At 40.8% G+C, this 13,129-nt stretch overlaps 1 protein-coding gene across 3 annotated transcripts in view; it reads left to right on the forward strand.

Annotated features, from left to right (window-relative positions):
• Nucleotides 1–13,129, forward strand: part of MIS18BP1 (MIS18 binding protein 1) — a 65,497-nt gene that overhangs the window by 37,377 nt on the left and 14,991 nt on the right. For all 3 annotated transcript variants that reach the window (XM_066277809.1, XM_066277810.1, XM_066277811.1), the window contains exons 12-13: nt 8,850–9,025; nt 9,810–9,967. In XM_066277809.1, coding sequence (XP_066133906.1) covers nt 8,850–9,025; nt 9,810–9,967 — 334 coding nt within the window. The remainder of the gene's footprint in view (nt 1–8,849; nt 9,026–9,809; nt 9,968–13,129) is intronic.

A 13,129-nucleotide genomic window follows, 5' to 3' on the forward strand; every position in this document is an offset into this window, starting at 1 on the left:
ATTTGACTTTGAAATATCTGCAGTGGCCATAAAGGACTCCAATGAGGGACTGATTTAATGATTTCTAATCATTGAAAAACACATGAGGAGAAATTATAATTTATACAGAGGGTGGAAGGAAAATGTAGGTAACTGCCAACTAGGTGGTACTTTGTGGCCATTTATGCAGCCTAGATAGGAGGAAAATGAAAGCTTTCCTTTTCCTTTTCATTTCCATTTAATATTTCAAATTCACTTCTTCCCCAGCTCACCCATCCACTAAAGAAAGGTGAGGGGATGGATATGTTAATGATTGTGGTGATTAATTCACAATGTACATTATATGTATAGGAAATGATCACATGTAGATTTAAAATATATATAACTTGTCAATTGTACATCAGTAAAGCTGGAGAAAATTTCAACACAAATGCTACTCTCTCACAGGTTCACATTTTAAGTATTTTATAATTAAATTTACCATTATAAAACTTTCAAACTTAGAGATTATTTAATAGTCCCCAACATCATTTATAGAGAAGAAAATAGTCTCAAAAATTAGGTGATTATTTTAGGCTTTATACTTAGTGCTGCTGATGAGAACTGGATTTGGCTACATAGACTTGACAGCAATAACAGTTGTCTAGTAGTAGTAAAAGCCAGATCATTGTTGACCAATGAAGAGTGAATGGGAGAATAAAGACAACTTAGGTGGACAGTGCAAGAAATTTGGCAATGATGGGGAACAGGAAAATGCATAGATAATAGAAGACAGTGTGAAGATAAGGGAAGACATTTTTGGTTGCTTGCTTAATTTGTACAATGACTGACTCATGCCATATGGTGGTTTGCAGATGGAAATGCTCTAGTAGAGAGAGAAGAAGAGAAAGAAGGGTAACAGAAACATGTCACATTCAGTGTTCCACTTCTTTGTGTACTCCTGAACCTTATACATGGGAAATTCATTTTCAAATCTGCCTTCATGAAATGTTCTTAAGGCATCTCTGTGCGACTACACTCTTCCTTTTTCAGTTGCCTAAATGTTCCTTCTCTTTCTTAAGGCAGAGAACGTAACCTCCGTTCTTACTCTCCAAGGTTTGTGGATTAGCTTTCTTACTATAGTGAGCTTCTTAGTGATCTTTTCCTCCCAAAGTTTTAACTTCCTTCTTTGTATAAGGATTTCCAGATCTGAACCTTTTGGTCCTGAATTCTTGTATTCAGGTTTGTATTTCCTTTGCCTTCTGGAAATCTCTACATAAGTTTCACCTGCATCTCTAAATATATCAAAACCAAACTTATTTCCCCACCTCTACACCTGGCTTGACATTCCTGTTTCTGAAAATGTAATTCTTTCAGTCAACGAAGTTTAAACTATCATTGAATTTTTAAATTTAATTAGTTCCCAAGGAGCTGTAGATTCTCCCACAGGGTCATTCCATCTGCACCCTTTATCTTACGACTAATCTTTTTCAGATCTTTAATGCCTTTTGCCTGAACTATAAAAGTAGCCTTGTATTTGTATTTTGTTCTTATCTGTGTAATCTGTTTTAGACTTCTTCAGATTAATCTTAATGTGCACTTGTGGTTCTGACAGATCAAAAACCTTTATTGCATTCTTACCTTCAGACGATCTATTCTTCTTCCATGCGTGGAACTGATAGCATATATTGACCTCAGTTCCTTCCAGCTGTATCCCCCATCACTTCCTTTTCATAAAGGTTCTTAACCTTCGCTCTGTACTTAGTTCATCTGAGGAGACTTTTAATGCTGGAACAGCAGAAATTTCAGTTCCCAGTGCAGTGAGTTAAGTACACTCCACTCGTTCACCTCTACATGAAGCTATAAAACCTGGACAGAATGCGTACAGCAGTTTTTGTTGACTCAGTAAGGTAAATAGGAGGTCATTTGGGGAAAACTAAAATTTAGGTACTACCAAACTTTTGAATTTGTGGTTTTTCCTCTGGTATCCTCCAAGCTAAAGTCAAGGCTGTCTTAACACCTTGAAGAGGGCACTGGGGCACGACAAAGCTAAGAGAAGCCCTGAAGTTCTGGCTTGAGGAGCAGGAAGGAGGGACTACTAACACTCAGACAGTAGAGGAAGTGCCCCCGTTCTCTTTTTCTCCCATTTTCTCTTTTTCTTTTTTTCTTTCTCTTCCTTCCTTTCTTTCTTTCTTTCTTTCTTTCTTTCTTTTTCTTTCTTTCTTTCAAATCATTTTAGAGAGAGAGAGAGAGAGAGAAAGGAGGGGAGGATCAGGAAGCATCAACTCCCATATGTCCCTTGACCAGGCAAGCCCAGGATTTCCAACCAGGGATCTCAGAGTTCCAGTTGACACTTTATCCACTGCACCACCACTGGTCTGTATCCCATTCTCATGCAGTCCTCTAGGGATGAAAATCACAGCAGCATAGGGGACCCACACATACCTAAAACTCTTAAAGTGGGAAACCTTCCTCTTCAGTCAGAAGTAGAAGAGGATGGGGCAAATTGTGATATGTTCTTCCTTTCCATCTTGCTTGGCACTGGAGAAAGATGCGATTGTAAGAAGTGAGCATTAAAGCTAGGTAACTAAAGCCCCCAGCTTTCTGCAGAGAACCAAAAACAGGAACCCTAAGGAACCAAAAATTTCAGAGAGGGAGGAGCTGTAAAGTTTTATGAATTTTTGGCCTCACCCCTGAGAAAGCCGGAGTAGTTATTCTAATACCTGTGAAAGAGCTCAGTAAGAAGAAAATTATTAGGAACAAAGAAGTACTTTACAAAATGGTGTAAGTGTCGATTCACCAGGAAGACATAACTATCCTAAATGTGTATGCACCTAACAACAAAATCTCAAAATACATGATTCAAAATCTGACAACTAAGGAAAGGGCAGAACTGAAAAGAAAAGCAAATCCACAGTTATTGTGAGAGAATTCAATGCTCTTTTGGTAATAGATAGAACTAATAGAGAATTATTATGTTTATAGAAAAGCTGAACAAGTCCCCGGCTGGTTGGCTCAGCAGTAGAGCATCGGCCCAGCATATGGCAGTCCCAAGTGTGGTACCTGGTCAGGGCATACAGGTGAAGCAACCATCTGCTTCTCCACACTCCCGCCCCCAATCTCTCACTCTGTCTTCCCCTTTCACAGTCATGGCTCCAGTGGTTCCAGCAAACTTGGTCCTGGGCACTGAATATGGTTCCATGGCCTCACCTCGGATGCTAAAGTAGCTTGGTTACTGAGCAATGGAACAGCGGCCCAGACAGGCAAAGCATCGCCTGGTAGGGGGCTTGCCAGGTGGATCCTGGTTGGGACTGTTGAGGGAGTCTATCTCTGCCGCCCTGCCTCTCAAAAAAAGGAAAAAAAGCTGAACAATATCATCAACCACATACTGAATAGGTATTTATGGGACAGTCTATCCAATAATGAGAGGGTAATGTTATTTCCAAGGGAAGGTGGCTCATTCATCAAGATAGATCATGTTTACTAGTTCATGAAACAAACCTTAAATTTAAAATTGCTGGCCCTGGTCGGTTTGCTCAGTGGATAGAGTGTTGGCCCAGCCTATGGACATCCTGGGTTTGATTCTTGGTCAGGGCACACAAGAGAAGCAACCATCTGATTCTCTTCCCTTTCCTCTCCCTCTTCTCTCTCTCTCTTCCCCTCTCACAGCCAGTGGCTTGACTGATAAGAGCATTGGGCGGCCTAGGCATTGAGAATAGCTCAGCTGCTCCAAGCACATCAACCTCAGGTGCTAAACATAGGTTGGTTGAGTCAAGCATCCATCCCAGACAGGGTTGCCAGGTGGATCCTGGTCGGGGTGCATGCAGAACTCTTATCTCCCCTCTTCTGAATTAAAAATTTGGCCCTGGCCGGTTGGCTCAGCGGTAGAGCGTCGGCCTAGCGTGCGGAGGACCCGGGTTCGATTCCCGGCCAGGGCACATAGGAGAAGCGCCCATTTGCTTCTCCACCCCTCCACCGCGCCTTCCTCTCTGTCTCTCTCTTCCCCTCCCGCAGCCAAGGCTCCATTGGAGCAAAAGATGGCCCGGGCGCTGGGGATGGCTCTGTGGCCTCTGCCCCAGGAGCTAGAGTGGCTCTGGTCGCAATATGGCGACACCCAGGAGGGTCGCAACATGGCGACGCCCAGGATGGGCAGAGCATCGCCCCCTGGTGGGCAGAGCGTCGCCCCCTGGTGGGCGTGCCGGGTGGATCCCGGTCGGGCGCATGCGGGAGTCTGTCTGACTGTCTCTCCCTGTTTCCAGCTTCAGAAAAATGAAAAAAAAAAAAAAAAAAACTTTAAAAATTTGTTGAAGTTATACAAAGGGTGTTCTCTAACCATAACTGAATTAAACTACAAATCAGTAAAAGATAACTTGAAACTTTCCAAGTGGTGGAACATTAAATAACACTAAAAATCCACAGGTGTAAGAGGAAGATTTTTTTTTTATTGTTTTGTTTTGTGAGGAAGAGAAAAGCAGCAACTTGTAGTTGTGCCACTTTTAATTATTCATTGATGGCTTCTCATATGTGCCTTAACTGGGGGGGGCTCCAGCTGAGTCAGTGACCCCTTGCTCAAGCCACCAAGCTTGGGCTCAAGCCACCAACCATAGGTAGCATCAAAGGTCAATGCTTGGCCTGGCCTGTGGTGGCGCAGTGGATAAAGCGTCTTCCTGGAATGCTGAGGTCGCCATTTCGAAACCCTGGGCTTGCCTAGTCAAAGCACTTATGGGAGTTGATGCTTCCTGCTCCTCCCCATTCTCTCTCTCTCTGTCTCTCGTCTCTCTAAAAATGAATAAATAAAAATCTTTTAAAAAATTAAAAAGTTAATTTTTTATCCACTGCCCCACCACTGGTCAGGCACAAAGAGGAAGTTTTAAGGGAAATATTTTGAACTGAACAAAAATGAAAATATATCAAAATTTGCAGTGTAAGCCCAGAAGTTCATAACTGTGGGGCAGTTTGGTTTTACTGAGCTCATTTCTCTTCCTGATTTCCATGGTACTTTATGCATAAATTAATTATACATTCTTGATGTATGAACTACTGAGTAATAAAATGGAAGAACTATCAATAAGTTGATAACTTGAATGACTTTCAAAGGCATTATTCTGAGTGAAAAACAGCCAGCCCAGCATGAGCAGGCGGTTGCACGGTGGATAGATAGAGCATTGGACTGGGACACAGAAATCCCAGGCTTGAAAACCTGAGGTCGCCATCTTGAGTTTCCAGCTTGCCAGCTTAAGCGTGGGATTGTAGACATGACCCCATGGTCAATGGCTTGAGCCCAAAGTTGCTCGCTTGAGCAGGGGGTCACTCGCTCTGCTGTAGCTCCCCCCTCTGGTCAAGGCCTATATAAGAAAGCAGTCAATGAACAACTAAGGTTCTGAATGAAGAATTGGTGCTTCTCATCTCTCTCCCTTCCTGTCTGTCTTTTCCTATCTGTCCCCCTCTCTCTCTTTGTCTTTGTCATGCACACACACACACACACACACACAGCCAGCCCAAAAGGTTAGGTGCTGTGTCCATTTATATGAAACCTTGGAAGAGACAACGAGAAAGAAGGCTTCAGGGACTGGCAGGTAGAGCAGTGGATGACAACAAAAGGGTAGGAGCCCTAGGGATTGTTTTCAGAGCTCTGACCTGCACCTGCCTCTGAAATTTACCAGACTATAAATATGAACTATTTGTCATTCCTTCACCGTTTGTGTTGTTTCCTCATCTTCATTTCTTTGCCAATTGTCTCATTTTTACCTGTTATATTTTTTATCCACCAAGTTTTATCTCGTGTCACCTCCTTATAAACTTTTCCTTGTCATCATCTATTTCCACCACCCTCTCTGATATAATGCTTCTCTCTCAAAAATGCAAAGTGTTGCCACCTCAGACCTACTAAACTGAAATCTTCAGGTGTAGTCTCTGAATCTTTTATTTTTCTTGTTTGCTTATTTGCTTGCTTGCACTTTTGCTCTAAGCTCAAGTGATTCTTGGTTGCAACTAACGACTTTGTATGCGTCCTTATACTTCTACAGGGTAATCATTGTAAGCAATTCATGAGCATATACATCAGAGAAATCTAAGCTCAGGCAGACACTAGGAAGTAAGATCTAAAGGATACACAAGAATTATTTAAGCCCAAAATTCATAACAAGTACATTTTAAATAGAACAGTATGTAAAAGTATGTAGAAAGGAAAAGCATACTTAGAAAATATACTGAAAGAAATCCAGCATTACTAGAGTAGAGAAAGTGAGGGAAGAACACAGGATGAGACTGGACAAGGAACAGTGCAGGTTATATGAAGTATTTTGGTTTTTCTGTTAAGAATAGTGAAGTTAGTTTTCAATAGGTCTGGAGTGTCATTATTAAATTTGCCATTTCAAAAATTATCTGGGAGCAAACATGTTAATTACAGACCAATTTCTTATTAAAGTATTTTCTTATTAAGTATTTTTATAATAACAAAAAAGTCCTTTTAGGCTCTTCTAGACTTTAAAATTATCTGTGTGCACAAATAAGGAAGCTTGAGCCCCCAAATCTCTTTTAATGTTCCATCTTAGAATACGTGGAGTGAATAATTATGTAAAAAAGTAGATCATTAACAGTGTTTAATTTCCATAAATATTTCTCCTTTTATACATTGAATGAATGGTATTTTGTAGTTAGCTAATACCTGTTCACAAGAGCTGATTTCTTAAATTGTAAGGAGTCCTACAAATTGATTTATAGTCATTGAAAATTAATTTTTTATTCTGTTTTTTAAAGAGTTTTTATTTATTTATTTAGACTTTTATTTATTCATTTGGAAAGAGAGAGAGAGAGAGAGAAAAAGGGTGGGAGGAACAGGAAGCATCAACTCCCTTATGTGGCTTGACCAGGCAAGCCAGGGTTTCAAACCAGCGACCTCAGCATTCCAGGTCGACGCTTTATCTACTGTGCCACCACAGTCAGGCCAAAAATTAAATTTATTAAAAACAAAATAATACTCCCCCTGGCCGGTTGGCTCGGTGGTAGAGCGTTGGCCTGGCGTGCAGGAGTCCCAGGTTCGATTCCCAGCCAGGGCACACAGGAGGGGCGCCTGTCTGCTTCTCCACCCCTCCCCCCCTCCTTCCCTGTTTCTCTCTTCCCCTCCCGCAGCCAAGGCTCCACTGGAGCAGAGTTTGCCCTGGCGCTGAGGATGGCTCTGTGGCCTCTGCCTCAGGCGCTAGAATGGCTCTGATTGCAGCAGAGCGACGCCCCAAGATGGGCAGAGCATCGCCCCCTGGTGGGCATGCCGGGTGGGTCCCGGTTGGGCGCATGCGGGAGTCTGACTGCTTCCCAATTTCCAGCTTCAGAAAAATACAAAAAAAAACCCAACAAAATACTACTCTAAACTCATCAGTTCCTAATTATTTTAGTACATCTTTATATTACATATACCCTTAAGGTTCTTTACGTGTATTGTATCTGTATGGTGGAAATCCTCTATAATTGTGTACCATGGCATATTTCTTATTCCTTATTCAGTGACATCATGTTGGTAGCTTGAAAGCAGCCACATTAGGACTATTTACAATATGGAAATTTACAAACACTGCAAAGGATTTTTTTACCCGGAGAGCTAGTTGTTAAAATATTTATCAGTATATGCCTGACCTATGGTGGCACAGTGGATAAAGCATCGGCCTGGAATGCTGAGGTCGCTGGTTCAAAACCCTTGGCCTGCCCAGTCAAGGCACATATGCGAGTTGATGCTTCCTGCTCCTTCCCTCTTCTCTCTCTCCCCTCTAAAATGAATAAAGTCTTTAACAATTTTTTTTTTTAATTATCAGTATATTGTTGCATAGGTGAACTGGTGAGTTAATTAGCTCTTTACTGGCTAAATTGTCAGCCTAACAAAAATAAATACACTTTGTTCTGGGGGAGTGGTGGTAGAGTAATAATGTGTACATGGTTCTAAATCATTTATAAACAAATTTTAGAATGTGACTTAATTATTAAATTGGAGAACTACCTTATATTGACTTAGTTTTATTTATGATTCTAATTTTTATTCTCTTAAAGTATTATATTTAAAATACTCTGTTCTATAAACTATAATACTGTAAGGAAAGCAAGCATAACACTTTTTAATAAGAGTTTATAACCTGGAATATATATGAACTAAGAGCTCATCTTCCAATATATTTAGTCCTAATAGTGTAGAAAACGTAATCATGCTAGAGTCACCCAAAATATCAATCATTGATTAGTTGGAGTTAGGAAAAAATGTCTTTAGACAGGATAATTTTTTTTTTTTCCCTGAAGCTGGAAACGGGGAGAGATAGTCAGACAGACTCCCGCATGCACCTGACCCGGATCCACTCGGCACGCCCACCAGGGGCGACGCTCTGCCCACCAGGGGGCGATGCTCTGCCCGGACCAGAGCCACTCTAGCGCCTGGGACAGGCCAAGGAGCCATTCCCAGCGCCCGGGCCATCTCCGCTCCAATGGAGCCTTGGCTGCGGGAGGGGAAGAGAGAGACAGAGAGGAAGGAGGGGGGGGGGGGTGGAGAAGCAAATGGGCGCTTCTCCTATGTGCCCTGGCCGGGAATCGAACCTGGGACCCCCGCACGCCAGGCCGACGCTCTACCGCTGAGCCAACCTGCCAGGGCTAGACAGGATAATTTTTTAGGTTAAGTAGATTAGAACCAAATAGAATGCATCTATTATATATGTTAAATTACCTCTTCATATTTTAAACACTAAGGTAAGTTCTTGAGTATTATAGAGAGTAGTATTTTCTTCCCAAATAGTTATCTAGAATGATTTTGGCAAAGTTCCTTTAGCTCAGTAAATCTTCTTGATTTAATGGTATGCATTTAGGAGGTTATTTTAATTTGAATTTCTTATTCTTTAACTGGTTTTGGTCTTCCATAGTGCTTTTGCATCTCTCCCTAAGCACAAACCTGGTTTCTGGTCAGATGTAGCTATGGTTGTAGGCTCTCGATCTGCTGAAGAATGCCAGAGGAAATACACGGAAAATCCCCAAGGCAATGGATCTAAGAAACATGTCACTAAGGAAAAGCCTGTTAATTCCAAAGGCCAAAACACTGGTATGCTTTGTATAGTAAATAGTTTTTCCAGTTCTCAATATCAATTTCTAATCACTCACTAGATATAAATTTATCCAAATGTGTCTTATTATAGATGTTTTCTTACAATTTCAAAGCTAGGAAGAACTCTAGAGATCATCTGTTTCATTTTGAAATCTTACCTAGTTAATTCCATCAATATTAGCTTTAGCAGCCTTGTGCTTTGAATTTGTTCTAGGAAATCCTGCTGTTGGATCCAGAATTTTCAGTATCTAGATTATTGTTCTAAGGGTCTAATTTAATTTGAAGCCACTTGGGTAGGGTTCCCTAGTAATTCCAAAGAAAACTCAGAATAAATTTAATTTTCATGGCCCCCAGGAACAAAAAAAATTAATTTTTTTGCCCAAGGTTCATGCCAGAGAAGTCTTATTCTAAGCTTTAGGGAGAATCCAGTATCCCTGTCCTTAATCAATGACGTTGATAGGTTAGCCATAAGTAATACGTTAGGCTTCAGTAAGAGGACTATGGGAGGTAACCTTTTTTACAAGATAAAGACCTCTTCAACCATACCCTGCCTAGTCTTATATGTACAGATTTTCTTCATGAGTATCTTGCGGGCTCATCATATTGCAGAGATCCAGTGTAGAAAGGATCATTTGTTATACAGGAAACCTATAAACATTAATAACAGAGGCTGAGTTTGTATAATATGAATACACAATTTAGATTTTATGAAGTTTGTTAATTTTACACAAGTTATTCTAGATGACCAAATTCTTACCAAAATGTTTTGCTGACTCATAAGGCAAGAGAGGTGATACGGCTAAGGAGCAGACTGTTAAAATAACCGCCAAGGTGGGAACTCTTAGGAGGAAGCGGCAGATGAGGGACTTCCTGGAGCAGCTGCCGAAAGAGGACCATGATGATTTTTTCAGTGCCACTCCTCTTCAGAACCGAGTACAGGTAGGAGTTTGGAATGCATGAAATCACTGGTTTTTTCTTTTGGCTTTTATATCTTTTTATATATTGTTAGTGTTCGTCTCGAATATTTAGACCAGGGATTACTAGTCTCCACAGACATGACTCAGATGTAGGAAATAAGCAAGTCTCCCAGTAGGTGCTATGAGACTCAGTGTCCAGAGTCTTATCTTTTAATGGGGTTCACAGATAATGGTTGTAAAACCAAATAGAATACCCAGAAATAGGCCAAACATATATATTTAAAATTTCATATGCAAAGAGGCAAAACATTTTTTTTTTTAAAGAATAAGATTATTGCCTGACCAGGCGGTGGCGCAGTGGACAGAGTGCTAGACTGGGACACAGATGACCCAGTTCAAAACCCCAAAGTTGCCAGCTTGAGTGTGGGGTCACTGACTTGAGCATGGGATCATAGACATGACCCCATAGTCTCTGGCTTGAGTAGGTCACTCACTCTGCTGGAGCCCCCCTCACCCCCCCATCCTCGTCAAGGCACATAATGAGAAAGCAGTCAATGAACAACTAAGGTGCCGCAATGAAGAATTGATGCTTCTCATCTCTCTCCCTTCCTGTCTGTTCTTATCTGTCCCTCTCTCTGTCTCTGTCATTTAAAAAACAAAGAAAAGGAAAAGAATAACATTATATACTGAATGTTAAATTCTGGGAAGGGATTAAGTGACAGCACAAGATTGACAGATTTGAATGCCTAAAATAATTTTTGTAGCATGAAAAATCACATAACTAAAAACTTCCTAATTAGGATAAAATATTTGCGACAAAGCCTAACTTATGGTAGCACACAGTAGAAGCATTGACCTGGAATGCTGAGGTCACCAGTTCTAAACCTTGGGTTTGCCTGGTCAAGGCACATATGGGAAGCAACTACCAGTTGATGGTTCCTGTTCCTCCCCCCATACCGTTCGCCTCTAAAATGAATAAATATTTAAAAATATATATTTTCGCCTGACCAGGCCGTGGCGTAGTGGATAGAGCATCGGACTGAGATGCAGAGGACCCAGATTCGAGACCCCAAGGTCGCCAGCTTGAGCATGAGCTCATCTGGTTTGAGCAAAAATCCCACCAGCTTGAACCTAAGGTCGCTGGCTCCAGCAAGGGGTTACTCAGTCTGCTAAAGGCCCGCGGTCAAGGCACATATGAGAAAGCAATCAATGAACAACTAAGGTGTTGCAACGCACAATGAAAAACTAATCATGATGCTTCTCATCTCTCTCCGTTCCTGTCTGTCTGTCCCTGTCTATCCCTCTCTCTGACTCACTCTCTGTCTCTGTAAAAAATAAAAATAAAAAAATAAATAAATAAATAAAAAAATATATATATATTTTCAACAAATAAAGCCAATATTATTATATGATAATTCAAATTTTACTGGAATATAAAGACGTGGGCAAGAAAATTTCAAAAGGCTGCATGAACTAGTAATTTTACCTGTGATCAAAGGAAAACAGAGGAAATGATATGTAAATATACCTTCTAAAGTATAGAATTATTTTAAAAAGTGAGTTAAAATATCCACTAAAAAAACCAGTGGATATGTTGATACATCAGTGAATGCAGAGTTGAATCTTACCTGTCAGAAAGCATTATGGCAATGCAGGACAGCCATAAAGATCACTTCTGCTCATGGAAGTTTATTCTAGGAAATTGAAAGGAAGCCCAAATCTTCACAGTGATATTCATTGCAAGTGTATGTTTTGCCGAGACCAGCTCAGCCATGGGTGTGTGTGCACAAAAGGAAGGCGCTGCAAGACTTAAGAAAAACACAAGACACAACATACAGAGAAAGATGGGTACAGGGGACTCCCAGCATCTAGGACTGAGAGTCCAGATCTCTGCAGCCTCATCGTATTTACTGCTCATCAGGCAAATTAGCAGAGCCTGGGTCAAATCAGTCTACAATGGATTCAGGTGCAGAGAAAGATGAGCAACCAATGCCCCCCAGGCATGTAGGGAAATGGCCATAGGGATGAGCTGCTTCCTATAGACCAGGGGTCCCCAAACTTTTTACACAGGGGGCCAGTTCACTGTCTCTCGGACCGTTGGAGGGCCGGACTATAAAAAAAAACTATGAACAAATTCCTATGCACACTGCACATATTTTAAAGTAAAAAAACAAAATGGGAACAAATACAATATTTAAAATAAAGAACAAGTAAATTTAAATCAACAAACTGACCAATATTTCAATGGGAACTATGCTCCTCTCACCACCAATGAAAGAGGTACCCTTCCAGAAGTGCGGCGGGGGCTGGATAAATGGCTTCTGGGGGCCGCATGTGGCCCACGGGCCGTAGTTTGGGGACCCCTGCTATAGACAGTCATAGTAGTGCTTGCAGAAGCAGCGTTCTGCCTCCACAGGACTTGGCGATCCAAAGTCCACACCAAAGTCTTCTCTCAAGGCTGCAGTTCAATCTCTTAGCCATTTTCCAACAATCTTTACAGCAAAAAACTGGAATCCATATATCCATTAAAGATGTTCTTCATAAACATAGTGAAATACAACACAAATATTAAATGCAAATATGGGACTGTTCCTAGAACGTAAGTATAAATGTTAATAAGAATATTAAGATTAATGTGAAAATAGGTGGATCTAGACAGCTGGACCATTAAGTATAATTATAATTGAAAGTTTTTTTAGTGAGCTAGATATAAGGGTCCTTTTTCCATCTACTCATTGCTTTTTTTTTTTTTTACTCATTTCTTAATGTTAAATCATTTCCAATTTTAGAAAACTACACAATGCTTTCAAAACTTAGTAACATTATCTGCGCCCCCTTTCTTACACAGGTAATAAAGGGGAGTTGTTTTAAGGAGCCACTTGCAGCTCTTACTGTGTTCTCTGCACAACAGCCATGGTCCTTTAGGCTTATTACCATTATTCCACCCCCATTTCAGGTTCTAGATGTTGGCCTAAATGCAATGGTCTCAACATTTCAAGCCCAAAGATAATAAAATAGATAGTAATAAACTAGTTCATTTTCTGTGGCAGAAGTCCACTTTCTCTAAGGTTTTACTATAAAGGTAAATAAAATCATAATTAAGGATTGAAATGGCCTGATGAGTGGTGGTGTAGTGGATAAAGCGTCGATCTGGAATGCTGAGGTCACCAGTTTGAAACCCTGG

The sequence above is a fragment of the Saccopteryx bilineata genome, chromosome 4, assembly GCF_036850765.1.
Source record: "Saccopteryx bilineata isolate mSacBil1 chromosome 4, mSacBil1_pri_phased_curated, whole genome shotgun sequence".
NCBI classification, from domain to species: domain Eukaryota; kingdom Metazoa; phylum Chordata; class Mammalia; order Chiroptera; family Emballonuridae; genus Saccopteryx; species Saccopteryx bilineata.